Here is a 15000-nt window from a genome sequence, read left to right as displayed (position 1 = left end):
TCATCCGCCAGGTTGGCAGCCACGAGTTGCGTCCCTGCCAGAAGTCACGTGCCGCCGACGGTGAGTTGTTGGCCCACGGTTTGCCGCGGTTAGCGTTGGTTGCCGGGGGCACATCCGGGAAGTATCCATTCGTGCCTCCGACCGCCAGATTCATGATGATGTAGAACTCCTGATCGAACGGTGCCATGCGCGTACCGTGAATCCAGGGATTCTCAGTGCCCGGTGCGATGTTGCCAAAGTTACCACGATCCCAGAAACCGGTGCCGGCGTCGATCTGTCGCACGAGCTGACCATCAACCGAGAAACGAATGTAATCCGGTGTCCAGGTGAGCTGATAGTTGTGGAAACCCGTGTTCCAGCCCTGTCCAGCCGGAGTGTTCTTGTACGCGACCGTCGTCTCCCAACCGTTTAGTGTTGTGCTCGGGCCGAAGTGTAGCGTAGAGCCGAACTGCTCCGTTCCGATGTGCACACCGTTGGCGTCGCGATAATCAACGTTGCCTCGCGATTCCAGCAGATCGATCTCTCCGGAAGCTGGCCACATACCGTACACTTGGCGCTTGGGCAACAACCAAACGGCAGGCCACAGCCAGTCACCGGTGGGCATGCGGGCACGCACTTCCAGCGTACCGTACTTGAAGTTGAACGATTCCACCGAACGCACCCGGGCACTCTTGATCGGGTTGATGTAGTTTGTTGGGGTGCCTTGCCGTTCGCAGCCCCAGAATATCGGGCTGGTACACTGGTCCGCCGGTTGTCCACCGTGAATGTTAAGAATTCCGCTGCTCAGGAACGCTTCACCGGTTTCATCGGCCAACAGGGTTGGGCGAATGTAGAAGATGCCATTCTCGCAGTACGAATTCGATCGGTGGTTTAGATACCGTTGAAACTCCCAGTTCTTGAAAGAGAAAACGTGCACGCGAAATTTAGTGCCCACGATACGATACGACACGTGATCGTTCGATACTTACCCCACCGCCACTCATGGTGTTCTCGTGCTCCCATTTTTCAAAATCCAAAAAGTTGAAGTTATCCTCAAAGATCAGCTCTCCGGAGCAGTACGGGCCGGGGCGAGCCTGCGATCCACTAGCCGTAGTTACGGAGACCGCGCACTTGGGACTAATCTCAGCCACCGTCGCAATGGTGGCCACCACCAGGACTACGAACGATACAAAAAAGCGCTTCATGTTGCTGCCGCGTGGCTGCAGTGTCGGATGCGAAATACTGACTCGAATAGCACCAGTGAGAAGGTACTTTATATAGAACCCAAAACTGGTTTACAGAGTTCTTTAATCCCTGCTGTTCGATAGTGATCAGCACCGACAATGCGGAGTATCTTATCGTAATCCTTGGAGGTTTATTGCACCCAGGAAAGCGTGACCAACAGCCCATGGGGTCAAAGTTATCAGTCCTATGACGATTGCGGCCTATTTTGACTGTTTTGGGGGTAGCTTTGCGGGGTGCACGATACAGTGAAATTTAAATCGAGAGTTCTAATCGAATCGATAACGTCCGGGGGGTGGATGATAAGGCTTTTATAGCGTCTTTATGAGCGTCGCAGACAAAATCTCTTATCGGAGGATTTCAAACGACATACTATGGACCACATGTAGCGTGTGTGCTCCACTGATAAGGGACTTTGCCATTCCATTACATGAAAAAGAAAGTCTGGCAAACTGTATCCATCGTGTATCGTGTATCCCTGACTTATACCTAAAACCTGAAAAGGACTCTCCCAAAATTTATCCTTCCCCGTTGACACAGAACATTTTCTCGCTCCTGTTAAGGCTTAACAGGAGAGATTTTGTATGGGGCGCGCTCCTGTTAAGCCTTAACAGGAGCGAGAAAATGTTCTGTGTCAACGGGTTTTTCATCGTGGAGAATTTCGACTTGTGCGCCTAAACGCTGTTTGAAACTTTGGAGACTTCTCGGCGCGATCAAAACAAAACCACCCCGCGCCCGTTTAACGAGATCATCCTCTTCCTTCTCGAAATCTAGATCAAAGATCCTAGGTGTGCTGCACAATCTTCAGCATGTTTTATGTGATCACCAGTAAGTATTCGAACTTGCATTCAGTGTTATTCTTTATATTTTATGTGGTATTTATTATCCGTTTATTCCTTCTACATTCACACCGGTAGTAAGCGATAGTTGCTCCGCTGGCGAAGCAACGGACACCAGTGGGCCCCTGCTGGTTGGCCTGATTAAAGAAACGCTCAAGACCGAAGCCGTGAACTATCTGCTGATTCCGGATGAGCGAGAACTGATCGAGGTAGGTTCCCGGTGCGACTGATGCATGCTGCCCTCTCTAACTTGCGCTGTTCCTCTTCTGTTACTTTCAGAAATCATTGCTCTACGCGTGTGATGTGCTGAAGGTGCGTGCCGTTTTCACTACCGGCGGAACGGGATTTGCGCCACGTGATGTAACACCCGAGGCCACTCGTGCCGTTATCACGAAAGAGGCACCGCAGCTTTCGCTCGCCATGACGCTGCGCAGCTTGGAGAAAACCAAGTTTGCAGTCCTCTCGCGAGCCGTATGCGGAATCCGGGATCGCACACTGATCGTGAATCTGCCGGGCAGCAAAAAGGCCGTACAAGAGTGCTACGAGTCGATCGTAGACGTACTGCCGCATGTACTGAATCTGCTGAGTGACGGTGACATTGATCGCGTACGTGAAACGCACCGGGAGGTACAGCAGGGTCCGAGCAATATCAAACGGGAACACGTTTGTCCACACGCCACCGGCAAGGGAACGGACGATGACCGTAACTCGCCGTACCCCATGATCAGTGTCGACGAAGCATTGCAGAAGATCCTGGCAACGTTGCCTTTGATCGAAGCAGCCAAGCCACAGATTAGCCGAGTTAATATTCCACCATTCCGAGCATCGATCAAGGATGGTTATGCACTGAAGTCGATCGGTGGCAAAGGAATGAAGAAAGTCATCGGCTACATTGCAGCGGGTGATGAGATCGTGCGCTCCAACTTTACAATCGACGAGTGTTACAAAATCAACACGGGTGCACCCCTGCCCGAACACGCCGATGCCATCATCCAGATTGAAGACACTAAGGTGATCTCGCGAGAAAATGATTACGAGAAAATGATCCAAGTGTCGACCGATCCGGAACCATCGCTTGATGTTCGCGCAATCGGCAGTGATCTGCGGATGGCAGAGGAAGTCTTTCGCTATCGTTTCCCGCTTGATGCAACTCAACGCGCTATGTTGGCGTCCATCGGGGAGCAGGTGTCAGTGTTGAAGTTGAAGGTGGCCATTCTTTCGACCGGTGATGAGCTACTTCACCCGTATGATGCTAACCCGGACGGAGGATCGTTTGAGGGAAAGATTTACGATTCCAACACCACCATGCTGGTCGCACTGATCCGTCAGTTCGGTTTCACCGAAGATCAGTGCGAGATTCGTCAGCAAGTCGTGAAAGATGAGTAAGTTTCGTTAGTTGCAGTTGCCCTCGTGAGGTTCTAATTAACACTCTTGCACAATGTTCACAGTTTCGACTCATTGAAGAATGCCATCAGTTCCTTGACGGGCTCGATGCATGTTATCATCTGCACCGGTGGTGTATCGATGGGTGACAAGGATTTCGTTAAGCCCGTGCTGGCGGATCTCGGCTATGATATAGTATTCGGTCGAGTTAATGTTAAGCCCGGTAAACCGTGCACCTACGCCAGTAGTCCAATGACCAAGTTCTTCGGTTTACCGGGCAATCCCGTGTCTGCATTCGTAACGTTCCATCTGTTCGCTCTGCCTGCGTTACGCTGGTATCTCTGTACGATCAACGAGACGGCACCGCAGATCGCCAAATGTTGTCTGCCCATGATCGATGTTGAGGTAAACGTCTGCGCTCAACACTAGCATAACATTATGTCTCATTCGTATTTGCTTCATTTCTCATTCGTATTCGTATTCATCTTCTTTTCAGCTGTTGGATTCCATCAACGAACTGGATCCACGTCCAGAGTTTGCCCGAGCGACGATACGCTCCAGGAAGGGTAAACTGCTGGCAAATGTTACCGGCAATCAGTTAAGCAGCCGCCTAAAGAGCACCATCGATGCTGATGCGCTGATTGAACTCCCGGCGAGAACAAGAGACCGCACATCGATCAATGCTGGCACTCTGGTCAAGGCGTACATTATACGATCGGATTTCGTTTCCCATTACCACTAACGACGGAAATCTTTTGTTTTCTTTGATAGAAATAAATAGCATTTATATAGAGTATAACCAACAGACGCCCGTTAGGCTACTTTATTCTTTCCGCGCTTGATGGTCGCCTTGACCTTTTTCGCTGGGCTCTTCTTGATTACTTTATCTACCTTTTTCAGCTTTTTCTGAGTCGGCTCCTGAGGTTTCAAATTCTTCTTCGCACGCTTAGCGGCCTCGATCGTAGCTTTCTTCTGTTCCGGGTTGAGCGGGGCTACCACCGGTGCCGGAACGTCCCAGTCATCAGGCTTCAGTGCAGTGAACGATTCATCATCATCATCATCCTCATCGTCCTCATCTTCTTGATGTGCTTCCGGTTTTTTATCTTTTTGTGTTGCATTAACCTCCTTCGCCTTCGGTTTCGCCGGACGCTTACGGTTTTCCGCCAGCACCGAATCCTTCTCCAGCAGTGCCACTGTCTTTGCGTAGTGCTTAGCCAACTCGGACGATGACTCCGCCACGAGACCCTGTGCCTGTTTCAACTTAGCCAGCTTCCGGGCAGCACGCGCTTGCAGAGTCGAATCCGGAATGACGCCGTTTGCGAGGGCCGCTTGACGCTTCAGCCACAGCATGTACTTGGTGGTCAGTCTACCCTGATCGTCGAACGCTTGCAGCGAGGTGCTCAGCATTACGTGGTGCCGCCGGGGTAGCACCACCGTCTTCAGTACCTGTCCGAACATCATGTAGTTGTTGAGCGCGCTCGCGGCAATCACGGCCACATCACGCAGCGGGAACTCGACGTAGGCAAATCCTTTACACCGGAGCGTACGTTTAGAACGGGCCACATATACGCGCAACACATCGCCGAACTGGGAGAACAGCTGGCGTAGCTCGCGCTCGTAGAATCCACGCGGAAGGTTCTTCACCATCACCACGCCGCGTTCCTCGGTCTGTGGCTTGATGATCGGGGGATCCGCCTGCAACCATCACGAACAGGAGGGTTAAATAGATGCGATGGAAAGAAGGGCGATCATTAACTTACACTGGAGAGCGGTCCTTTTTTGCCGGCCTTTTTGATTTCACCCATTTTGTGCGCTTCGTGGTCGCTGAGTCCGATTTTCACGAGTTTTGAGCGGCCACCGACGTACACAAATCGCACGTGCAGCTTGTGACGTTTTGGCTGCACACTTGACAGTACGCTGCCAGTTCATTAGAGTGTTTCCACACTGCGCCAAATCTTTTGACGAAAATGGCTCTTTCGATCAAAAGATTTGTTTTGATTTTGATCAAGCTTAACGGATTTCATTTAGATATTTTTGGAATACCTGGATTGAAAGAGTGCTCATAAAACTACACGCAGTCGCATCAGATTCAATCGAAAACAAAATATTACATGCGAAACATTAAAAACAGCAATTCGTTGCTCGTGAGTAAAGGTCTTGCCGCGTTAAGATGAACTGCGGTTTTGTTGCTTTTACTCTCTATTTCCATCTACCGAGATTAACGGGAGCGCGTCTTTTCTCTCTTCTAGCCAAGAAAATTCGGTTCGCATCCACCCGCCCTGTTGGTCCCGACCATGCTCACACGTGGTGCACGATCGAAAGCAAAAGCGCGGTCTGTTCTCCCGCTCCCGCTGTTTACCACCTTTTCCCCTCTCCATTTCTTTTTTCGACCACACCGAACGCAGCGAAGAAATGGCCAAGAAAGAAAGGTGGGGCAGAAAAGAAAGAGCGAAAGAAAACAGTTTGTCCCGAGCCAGACACCAGACCGAGCCCACTCGGCCACGCAGATCCGATCGGAACGTGATGCGCAACGGACGTCTCCCTGGGAAAGGCGTGCGCACGTGAGCAGCTAGCAGTCGTCGGTTTCACCTACAACTCGTCTCGATCCCGGGATCGACTCGAGTTCACATCTTTGGGTTAGTTTTTTTTCCCCACGCGGCTTTGAAGACAAAGTGTTGCGTTGTGTATAGTGGCTGTGAGGTCAGCTGTGATCGGGCCTCGTGGTTAAGTAACCAAAGCATCGAGGCCGGCCCCAATTACAGGCTCCCGTGCCACCGTGTATGTGCACCGAGCAAACCATAAAACCATAAATAGAAAAGAAATTATGCATTGTGTAATGCGGCATGCGCGGCCTCTCGTTAGTGTTCATCGTCCGGTGCTGGTGGCCGCGGTGCGTACAGAGAGTGCCTTGCCCTCTCGTTCGTGAGTCGTTGATGTCTGATGTTTTGCTGCTGCAGCACCAGTAGCTGTGGCACTAACATCAGTTACCAGTAGCTCTCGCGGCGGCGACCGGCTCAATCCAACTCTGGCGCCGACGCTCTTGCCAGACGAAAACGAAAGTCTTCGGTTTGAAGGAGCCCAGGTCTTGAGATCGCCATCTGCCTGGGATCAGCAAAACCGGAAGTGTCCGTTTGTGCATAAGTGTGTGTTGGGGTTGATTGTTATTTTTTTATTTAATTTTTGAGGTTTTTTCCGGTTGTTCAGTAGCGATCGCCACGCCGACTTCGGATCAAATGATGAATAATCAATGGCAGGATCGTTATCTACGATTGGCGCAACCTTTAGCGCCCGTTTTTTTAGGTTAATCTGGATCATCCGTACCGCTTATTAATTAAGAAACGTTGTCGTGAACTATTGGAGTTGTGTTTAGGGGAGTGTGCATTTCGCGTCGTCCCTTACTAAAGCATTCTTCTCGCTTTGTCGTTCGTTCCCACAGAAGCGTCTAGTTGCAATCAGTGTGTCGCAGCGTGATCGTTGTGCGCTAAAGTGCAAGGAGGAAGTGTGGCGGAAAATAATCAGTCAGTGAAAGATCGAGCAGAAAGCGGTGCCCCTCGAAGAGGTCGGTTGCAAGTGAGAGGGCAAAAGGAGTGTTTCTTACGTAAGGTTGCGAGTTTCGCTAAGTAAACCGCAATCACACCGTCACCATTCGGCATTTCCGGAACCACTCGGATCGGCACCCCACGGTACCTTTTTAGGGGAAGGGGGTGAAAAAGATGTCAACAACTACAACTTAGCGTGTGTCCATTTCGAGTGGAAAGCAGCAGCAGCAACAGCAGCAGAAGAAGTGACGAAAACAAAAAAGTCGGTCGACCAGACAGGAAAGTACCGAACCGCAGCGAGCGAAAAAGCGCCAAACCATCGGTGGCCATCGTCGTATCGTATCCGTTATCGAGCCGTGCGTCCGGTTGGTCTTCAGGAGCCGGACGATAAACCAGCGACGGTAGCCAGCTGCCAGTATGCAAACGAACTGGACAACCGTTTCCCTCGCAGGTAGATATGTTTTTGTAGATAATTAGTAGCATAAGTAGCTATTCCACTAGCGATCTCGTCGATATTCGTGGTCCACAGGACTAGTCATCATGGTCGTATAGTTGGGTCTTCCGAAAAGACTCCATCTCCATCTAATCGATTCAATTGTCAGCCAAAAAGGATCGTTATAACCACCATCAGGATGGAATATGGAAAAAGGCGGATGTAGACTCGGCCAGATCTTCCAAAAGGTTTATGATGGTGATGATGCGATCAGATCAAAATGAAATCGAGACAGACAGTCCCTTCACGTAGAGATTCGCACGCGGAGTTCACTTCCCTGCGTGCGTTTCCGTTTCGCTCAATAAAATTTCGCCCTCGAAACCGAAAGGTACCTCTCCATCACCACCATCACCATCCGGCGACATCCGGCATCGGGAGTAAAAGTGCAAAAGAGAGTACTAGCCCCCTTTGGCGGAGGAGCATTTGGAGCTCATACGCGGCGCAATAACCCTTTCGGTTTTTCGGTGGGCGATTATATTTAAATTTCCTCATGCTCTCCAACGGCACAAGATCCCAAACGATTGTGCATTGTTTCGGGCTCAGCGGCTGGGTTCCACGCCGCTGGAACCGGGTTGCGGGTGGATGCAGGTTGCGATCCGGCTCGCTGACGCCTCGCGTGTGCGCCTCGTTGCATTTGAGCGAATACTCAAGATCAGATCACCTTCAACACAGTAGATGGGCAATGTCCCAATCACCGTGGGGAGGCTTTCTGTTGATGATCTGCCATCTGTCCGGATCACCTTTGGGAATTCCCATTCGACTCGTAACCGATTGCCACAACGCAGCTCTGCAGCTGACGAGCGCTGGAATATCCTGGCCCTGGAGTGATTTTGCAATCCTTAACCATACCAACGCTACCGGCCAGTGCTGAATCAGGCGCAGCACGATGGCGCAGCATTTGCGCAAGAAGCGCCTCGCTCAGAGGATGATTCATTCCCGAACCGAACCAATATACCGTGAGCGAGGAGAGCTTGCGTAATGCCACCCCTCGTGCTGCTGTTGCTGGCCTGACACAATCAGCGAAGAAAGGCAAACCACCACTGCCCGTAAGGCCACTGCTGCCGGGAACGTGACGAACCCCGGAGATATCCCACACGCACTCACACGTCCTCGGAACGCAAAGTGGGTCACACACCTTTTGCGCCCGCCTCTCGGAACTGTGGTGGCCAGGGAGGATCGGTGGTGGTGGTGGTGGTGGTGCATTTGAAACTTTCGCGCTCACCTTCACCGAAGTGCGCGAGCTCCATATGGTTGGCTGTCCGTCCATTGGTGCGTGCATCCGGGCCAGCTGCTGCTGTTGCTGCTGCTGCAGATCGAGTTTGCTTGGGACTGGGTTTTATGTTGTGTCCGGGTTCGGGACACGCTTGTTGCGCTGTTACCCTTTTTGCATGAGCATGGCGTGACAAGGGGTGGCGCACCGTTGCATCATGCGTCTCCAAGTCGCCACCACCAGGGTGGAAGCCGCCACTTTGGAGCCGGAATTCAGCCCCCGCCCGAATGACAGTTTCCGGAGTGTTACGTTTCTGCGAGACAAAACCCGAAGCGAAGTGAACAGGGGTGAAGGAAATGGTATTTTTTGTCTTTCTTCATGAAATGTCTCTTGCCGGTATGCCGCATCTGATTTGCAAATAATTGACTCGTGGACCTCCAGGTAGTTCCCATGCTACTTGGACCGCCTTGGATGCCAGAATTTTGCGGTCCAATTAAGAGGTTATGTTACCCGCTACACACCTTTTTGGAGTAGTTTGCGTAAAGAGAGGCAGTTAAGCGGCCTGGCACCGGAAGATGGGTCGGAATATGCATTAACTTTCCCCCCCGGTGGGGAATTCATGCCCAAATGGCCAAGCGACAAGGGTCTTTCCGGGGCCAGGGCTTAAGGTTTAATTAATAAATTATCTTAAACTCCGTTTTATTCGGCCACAGTAGCACATGCACAACGTTTCTTTGGACAAAGGTCGACCCTGGGACTGATTACAGAGTCCATGATTTATCTCGGAACCGATCGAAGGTCACGTGATCGAGACTCGCGCTCATTACCGCGTTCACCGCGATGTTGTGTCACGGGCAGTTAAGCCTGATTTGCATATTTATTACTCCCCCCCGAGTGGCGTGGACAGATGATGAGAGACATAAAGCTCACCAAAAAACCATGTCACCGAAGCGACGACCGGAGATCCGTGCCACGATGACGACGAATAAACGGTGAATCCCGGATCCGTACGTTGGACTCATTCTTTAACGGATTCTTCTGCGATCGTCGACATACCGTGCCGGCGTGTGGCACACCGTGTGAGGTCCAGTGCACTACTGGCCGTCCTATATACCCGCGCATACCACACCAACTGGCTGGGCAACAATGGACGGCGGAGCTTCATCCAAATCGGTGCCATCCTTGAGAGCGGTACCGGGGGACACCGTGAGAAAACAGGCCGGTCGAATCTCTTTAGCCCAGTTCTGTCTGTCCCTTGCAGAGCGAGCATTTTAAGATGTTTCGTTATGATTCCAACAATATTATGACCGAGCCAAAAGTGGATGATGGCACGCTGGTTCTCGGTAACACTTCTCGGAGACACTTCTGAGGGCCAATAAAACGGGCGCGAATCAAAAAATGGGACAACCCCCTCACCGGGTGTTGGTCAACTTTTGATTTAAAGTTTGCAAATTTTTGCGACTCATCCCGCGCGAAGTTTTTGGCGGCTGTGGCATATGAAGTGGTGAGCGATGTTCGAAGGCTGTAAATCATGTAGCGCCATGTGGTTATTCGACTTCAAAGATGCGTCAATAAATAATTTTGACCAACTGCACACTATCCCAAAGCGAACACCAGGTCAATGATTGAATCGTCTACAATAACCAGAGCTTTATGGGCGAACACTTGCGATACTCGCGGCCTCGCTATCGTCTGGCGCTTCTAATAAAGCGATAAAGTGGTTTTATGGCCGGAAAATGCAGCATCAGTTCCGACAGCTTCCCCATGCCTAGTCGCTCGGACACTTGCGGTGTACTTCTGAAGAGTTGTACTGCCTCTCATGAACTGGATCCGTTCCGGTATGAATATTCAACAGCACTGGTCACACTGGAGTGTGAGTCACAATCCGATCGTACAGTTTTTCATTCTCTGCAAAGACCACAAATCGAAGATCCGTTGTTATTTCACTGAACGTTATCGAGCCGGGAGCGAGCGAGTGACAAATTGGAAAAACGGAAGCTAATCTGCTGGTTAACTTCATCATCATCAGCACCACATAACACGGCGATTGTTCGCACAATGGAGCATCGGTTTCGATGCGGCGGAAGTTGCGGCGGACGTCTGGAGCCACAGCGTGGTCCGCGTGGCCTCATTTTGCCTCACCGGCCCATAAGCCGGTTATGCCGGACTGCCAGTTCATCACTGCAGACCTCACCGAGGCCCCCGGGATCAGAGCCATTTGTCGAGCGCTTGATGTCGCTTAATGTAAGGTGATTAGCTTTGTGAACAGAGCGCGTCCGTGTTCGGAGCCGTCGCTGTCGCACCGTTTGATAGTGACCGCGCGAAGATCGCACGTTGAACTACATCACATTAAACGCTGGATGGCAGAGTCTGCGCTTGTTGTTGTCGAGTTAGCGCATCAAAGCGCGAATCATCGTTATCGCCTCACTGTTACGCTGCTCCCCCCCCAGACGCCCCGTTCGCGTTCCTATCAAAGCAAAATCATAAATAAATGATCCTTAATCATGGCCGCCCGGTTGGCCACCGCCCCAAAAATGGAAGCTCGCCTGCCGTCAGGGGAATAATTCATTACTTTCCACCGCTCTTTATTGATTCATTCGCGCACCGCATTTCACCCGCGAGTTCGGTCCATCTTTGTCCGGAGAAAAGACGCTCCGAAGGTGAAGCTCTCCATATCCGGCACCACCGGTCGGTCACTTGGCTTTGGGGTGTGTATAAGTGGGTGCATTTCCGGCAGCTCATCGAACTCCCGAAGTACACACGCGCACGACACGATAATGGGGGGACGGTAGATTTCGCGCTGATTAATTGATTAGATAAAGCGCCGCAACCTTACCCTCGAACCAAGGGATGCGCATCCAAAGCGCCAAGATGGTGATGATGGGACCGAGGATCTGGCCGGCCACCGGTTTTCGCTTTCATCTCGCGCACCTCACCATAAAAGCTAATGAACGATAGAGGCACTCCACTACACTTCTTTTCTCGCTCTCGATGACCAATGTGTCAGTGTTTGTGCATGTTGGTGTGCCGGTGTTGTGTTGTTACAGACCGATTGACCATCCCAGACCGCGAACGGTTTTTGCGGTTGATCGATCGATTAAGAAGTGCTCGAGGGTAGGTCGCAAGTGCCGGAACATGGTGCGCGTCTATGTACCGGGAAGTGATATACTCCGGGTGGCCATTCAATCACTTCACCGGCCGTGCCGGTATTTTCACTTTCGTTCCCGATAACCCCACACACCCGGGTGATCGGTGGTGGCGATCAGGAAGGAAGGAAGCATTCATCATCCTCACCATTAGATGGACCGCAAGTCGTCGTCGTCGTCGGACACCACGCGTGGTTCACGCCACGCACGTCACTTTCGTTTCGTGTCGCGTGGCGCCCCGATGGTCCGATTAAAAGAGCATTAAATTGTGTGTGGCCGGAAGGTATGGCGCCCCGTCTGCGATCGTCTGCAGGGTTCGGTTTTGTTTCATATTTTTCTCCTGTTAGCGCCTCGCGCTATGGCGCAATCGCGAATGCGTACCTTTTAATTGGCCTCACGTGGCAAAACACATGGCCATGGATCATGTCGCGGTGCATCACCATGCGCCAGGGAGCAGGTTGGTTGGAAAGGCGGAAGCAGCACAGCGGAAGTGAACGGATATCTGATGCGGGACGACGGCGACGACGACGACGCACTAGCGCCACTAGGGTCTTGAGTGGTCTGGACCACTTTCCGAGGCGCCACAAACACCCGGCGTCCATTTTCTTTCTCCTGTTTTATGAGTTTTGATCGGATCGTTAACTACAGGGCTCCGTGTGGGGACGATAGATGGGCCTGGAGCATGGCCGGATCGGATGGATCGATCGTTACGCGATGCGATGGCGCCTTGGCTCAAGATGTGCGATCCCTTTTGCCAGCGGAGGAAGCGTCGGAGTGGTAATTGAAAACTCTGTATCATTGGGGGAGTTGCGGCCAATCCCACACGACAACCGCCTAATTGCCCTCCTCTTCGCCCATTGCAAAGGGAGTTTGATGATCGAAGCCATTTGCGATCAGGACAACAACCTGCTGCTGCTGCTGCTGCTGCCGGTGACGTTAGATGCGAGGTTGTTCCGGCACGGTGCTCTTACTGTTGTTGTTTTCTTTCCCCCGGACCCTTCCGTTCCGTCGGTTTGAGCACTTTCCTCTTCGGCGTTCAATCGTGATGCATAACGGCCACTCTCGCACCAGTACCGTATCATTATCGGTCATCGGTGCTCGGTTTGGCCGTGGCCACGGCCATAATCCGTTGGGAGGAAGGTTGTGCAATCGGTGCACTACCACAGCGCACGAGCTGCTTCCGAAGTTGACTCGATACGGATTCGAATTTCCCTGAGGTGGCCAAAACTTACAGCTGACTCATCATCATCATCATCATCATCATCATCACTATCATGATGGTGGAACTGGTGCCCATAGGTGCACACTGTCCGCCATTGTCCGCCAGCCAACTACCTCTTGCGGGCAGTGATAAATGGTGAAACAATACGATACTGTTGTTGTTGTTGTTGTTTTTCCTCCTCCTCATCCTGCTCTGTGAGTGATGGCTACAAGCGAACGGCATAAGCCAACGGCTTAAAAGCTATGCAAATATGCAAATATGTATCTGGGGAGTGAGTGAGCGAACGAACAAACCGAAAGGGCAAACCACACTTTCTGGCGGATCGGCCAGACAATTGCAACACCCCTGCTTCTGGTCCCCGTCACTGTCCCCGTCGGTTGCTGCGGCTGCGCTGCGGAACAAGCGGAACGCGCAACGCGCAACGCGATTACACAAACGGAACGAAACGAAAGCGAAATTGGTGGAATGGATGGGTTCGTCGTTTGCGCCGAGTGAAATGAGTCTTCTGGTTGGGTTGGTTTGGTTGAATGCCATTCCATGAGGAACGGTTCGGTTTGAGATGGTTCAGTGCAGCGAACGCATCTTCTGTAAATGTTGTTCTCAAATCTCACACCCCTCCCGAGGGGCGTGTGTAAAATGTTTATTTGACGAAGGGAATTCCAATGGAACAAAGGAAATGGTTAAGGAAATAACGTCTGACGCCCTTTTCCAGTATCTTATTCAGTTCTTTCACCACAAATTGCGGGGAGAGAGAGAGAGAGAGAGAGAGAGAGATCCAACGTCCAACATGGTCCCAAAAATGGTGCATAACAAAAAGGGAATCAAAAAAAAAAATGGACGAACCATAACCCATTTTCGCCCCATTTGGTCAAGATCAATTAGCATACAATGTTTTCCCCTAGCTCCCCCGGAGGCTGGCACTCAACCTCAATATTTCACGCGGAAAATGGGAATTAACTTTGATCGCGAGATGACCAAACGAACGAACGAACATCGTCCGATCGGCTGGGGGGAGGTCTTTTCTTACGGAAGCTGCGCGTGCTGGCCCCAATCACAGTCCGGGTCCGGTGAGGCCACAAGACCTTTTAGCGTTCACCTTGACACGGCCAAACACTTTTGCTTTTGCTTTCCTTTTCTTTCTTCTCTCCGGTGTGGGCTCACTCTTTCTAGCTGCTAGTTGTTCGTTTCCTGTCTTTTCCATTTGATCCCCGAACCGACGACGATCGAGTGTTTAGCCCTTATTGGTAATCGATGTTTGTTCCGAAGTGGGTGGCGCGCGGGCAACGTGCTTTGTCACTTGGCCACTTTTGGTTGTGGCCGTGAGCCCCAAACTGGCCACATTGTGTGGCCATCATATTAGTTTTCGGTAAAGACGCCAGCTAATGCGTCAGTAGGGGACGAAAGCGGCATCTTTGCTGTTCGAACCATTTTGAGATAAAATTTCGATGGCCCATCATCATCATCATCATCATCACCATTCCATGCCCGGCATTGTCTTCCTGGTTTCCATCGCTTTGCTGGAATGTGCTAGGCTGCCTGGCGGCCTCTATCATGGAATGCTCCATAGCTCGATCTTCAATTTGTTGTTTGGTCTATCTCACCCTTCCTTTCACTCTCATTGCTCGTTTGTGCGATCTGTAGGAAGGCATTATTGGACCATTGTGCAGCCGACGTCCGCTTGCCGACGCTGTGTCACTTCGAACCGGGAGCAAACCGGTTTTCGGAGTTTTCTGATGACCTAACGGGACGATTTAAGCTCCATTCGACCTTCTAATCGTGATGCCGGCCGGCTGGCTAGCTGGCAGGCTGGTCGGAATTGAGAACGCGTTAAAGATGACGCGCTGGAATGGGCTGGAATGCGCTGGAATGCGCTTGTCGGCTTAGTGCGTCGGTGACTGCACTCGCGCCCGCCCTCGCGGTTGCCGGTTATAACGGTTTTGTTTTGAG

General features: G+C 51.5%; 4 protein-coding genes across 5 annotated transcripts in view; 2 read left to right on the top strand and 2 right to left on the bottom strand.

Annotated features, from left to right (window-relative positions):
- The window catches only part of LOC126571503 (beta-1,3-glucan-binding protein-like), a 1362-nt gene extending 144 nt beyond the window's left edge, over nucleotides 1-1218 (bottom strand). The window contains exons 1-2 of the mRNA XM_050230065.1: nucleotides 969-1218; nucleotides 1-895 (exon numbers count right to left, since the gene is read on the bottom strand). The exon at nucleotides 1-895 is cut by the window's left edge and continues 144 nt beyond it. Coding sequence (XP_050086022.1) covers nucleotides 1-895; nucleotides 969-1184 — 1111 coding nt within the window. The 5' untranslated portion in view covers nucleotides 1185-1218. The remainder of the gene's footprint in view (nucleotides 896-968) is intronic.
- The window catches only part of LOC126571500 (molybdenum cofactor synthesis protein cinnamon), a 4274-nt gene extending 32 nt beyond the window's left edge, over nucleotides 1-4242 (top strand). The window contains exons 1-6 of one of the 2 annotated variants that reach the window (XM_050230049.1): nucleotides 1-60; nucleotides 1996-2049; nucleotides 2139-2269; nucleotides 2340-3442; nucleotides 3509-3848; nucleotides 3940-4242. The exon at nucleotides 1-60 is cut by the window's left edge and continues 32 nt beyond it. In XM_050230049.1, coding sequence (XP_050086006.1) covers nucleotides 2031-2049; nucleotides 2139-2269; nucleotides 2340-3442; nucleotides 3509-3848; nucleotides 3940-4185 — 1839 coding nt within the window. In that variant the 5' untranslated portion in view covers nucleotides 1-60; nucleotides 1996-2030 and the 3' untranslated portion in view covers nucleotides 4186-4242. Of the gene's footprint in view, nucleotides 61-1947; nucleotides 2050-2138; nucleotides 2270-2339; nucleotides 3443-3508; nucleotides 3849-3939 lie in introns of those variants that run through there. The other variant, XM_050230050.1, reaches the window with a different exon arrangement.
- Nucleotides 4230-5324, bottom strand: LOC126571504 (MKI67 FHA domain-interacting nucleolar phosphoprotein-like). The gene is made up of 2 exons (XM_050230067.1): nucleotides 5204-5324; nucleotides 4230-5138 (listed from the first exon to the last, which is right to left on the bottom strand). Exons 1-2 carry the CDS (start codon nucleotides 5246-5248, stop codon nucleotides 4257-4259), a joined length of 927 nt encoding a protein of 308 aa, XP_050086024.1. The 5' UTR covers nucleotides 5249-5324; the 3' UTR covers nucleotides 4230-4256.
- A 1915-nt stretch (nucleotides 5325-7239) lies between these two features.
- Nucleotides 7240-15000, top strand: part of LOC126571499 (uncharacterized) — a 12983-nt gene continuing 5222 nt past the window's right edge. The window contains exon 1 of the mRNA XM_050230048.1: nucleotides 7240-7433. Within this exon, the coding sequence (XP_050086005.1) occupies nucleotides 7400-7433 (34 nt within the window). The 5' untranslated portion in view covers nucleotides 7240-7399. The remainder of the gene's footprint in view (nucleotides 7434-15000) is intronic.

The sequence above is a fragment of the Anopheles aquasalis genome, chromosome 2, assembly GCF_943734665.1.
Source record: "Anopheles aquasalis chromosome 2, idAnoAquaMG_Q_19, whole genome shotgun sequence".
Classification (NCBI taxonomy): Eukaryota; Metazoa; Arthropoda; class Insecta; order Diptera; family Culicidae; genus Anopheles; species Anopheles aquasalis.
Note: the sequence above shows the minus strand (reverse complement) of the source record. Positions and strands in the feature narration are given on the sequence as shown.

What these genes read in the sequence shown, in the direction of transcription:
- LOC126571504 (XM_050230067.1), bottom strand. Translation starts at nt 5,248, where the DNA reads ATGGGTGAAATCAAAAAGGCCGGCAAAAAAGGACCGCTCTCCAGT. An exon ending in AAAAAGGACCGCTCTCCAGT is followed by an intron (nt 5,139 to 5,203) that starts GTAAGTTAATGA and finishes TGATGGTTGCAG; the next exon opens with GCGGATCCCCCGATCATCAA.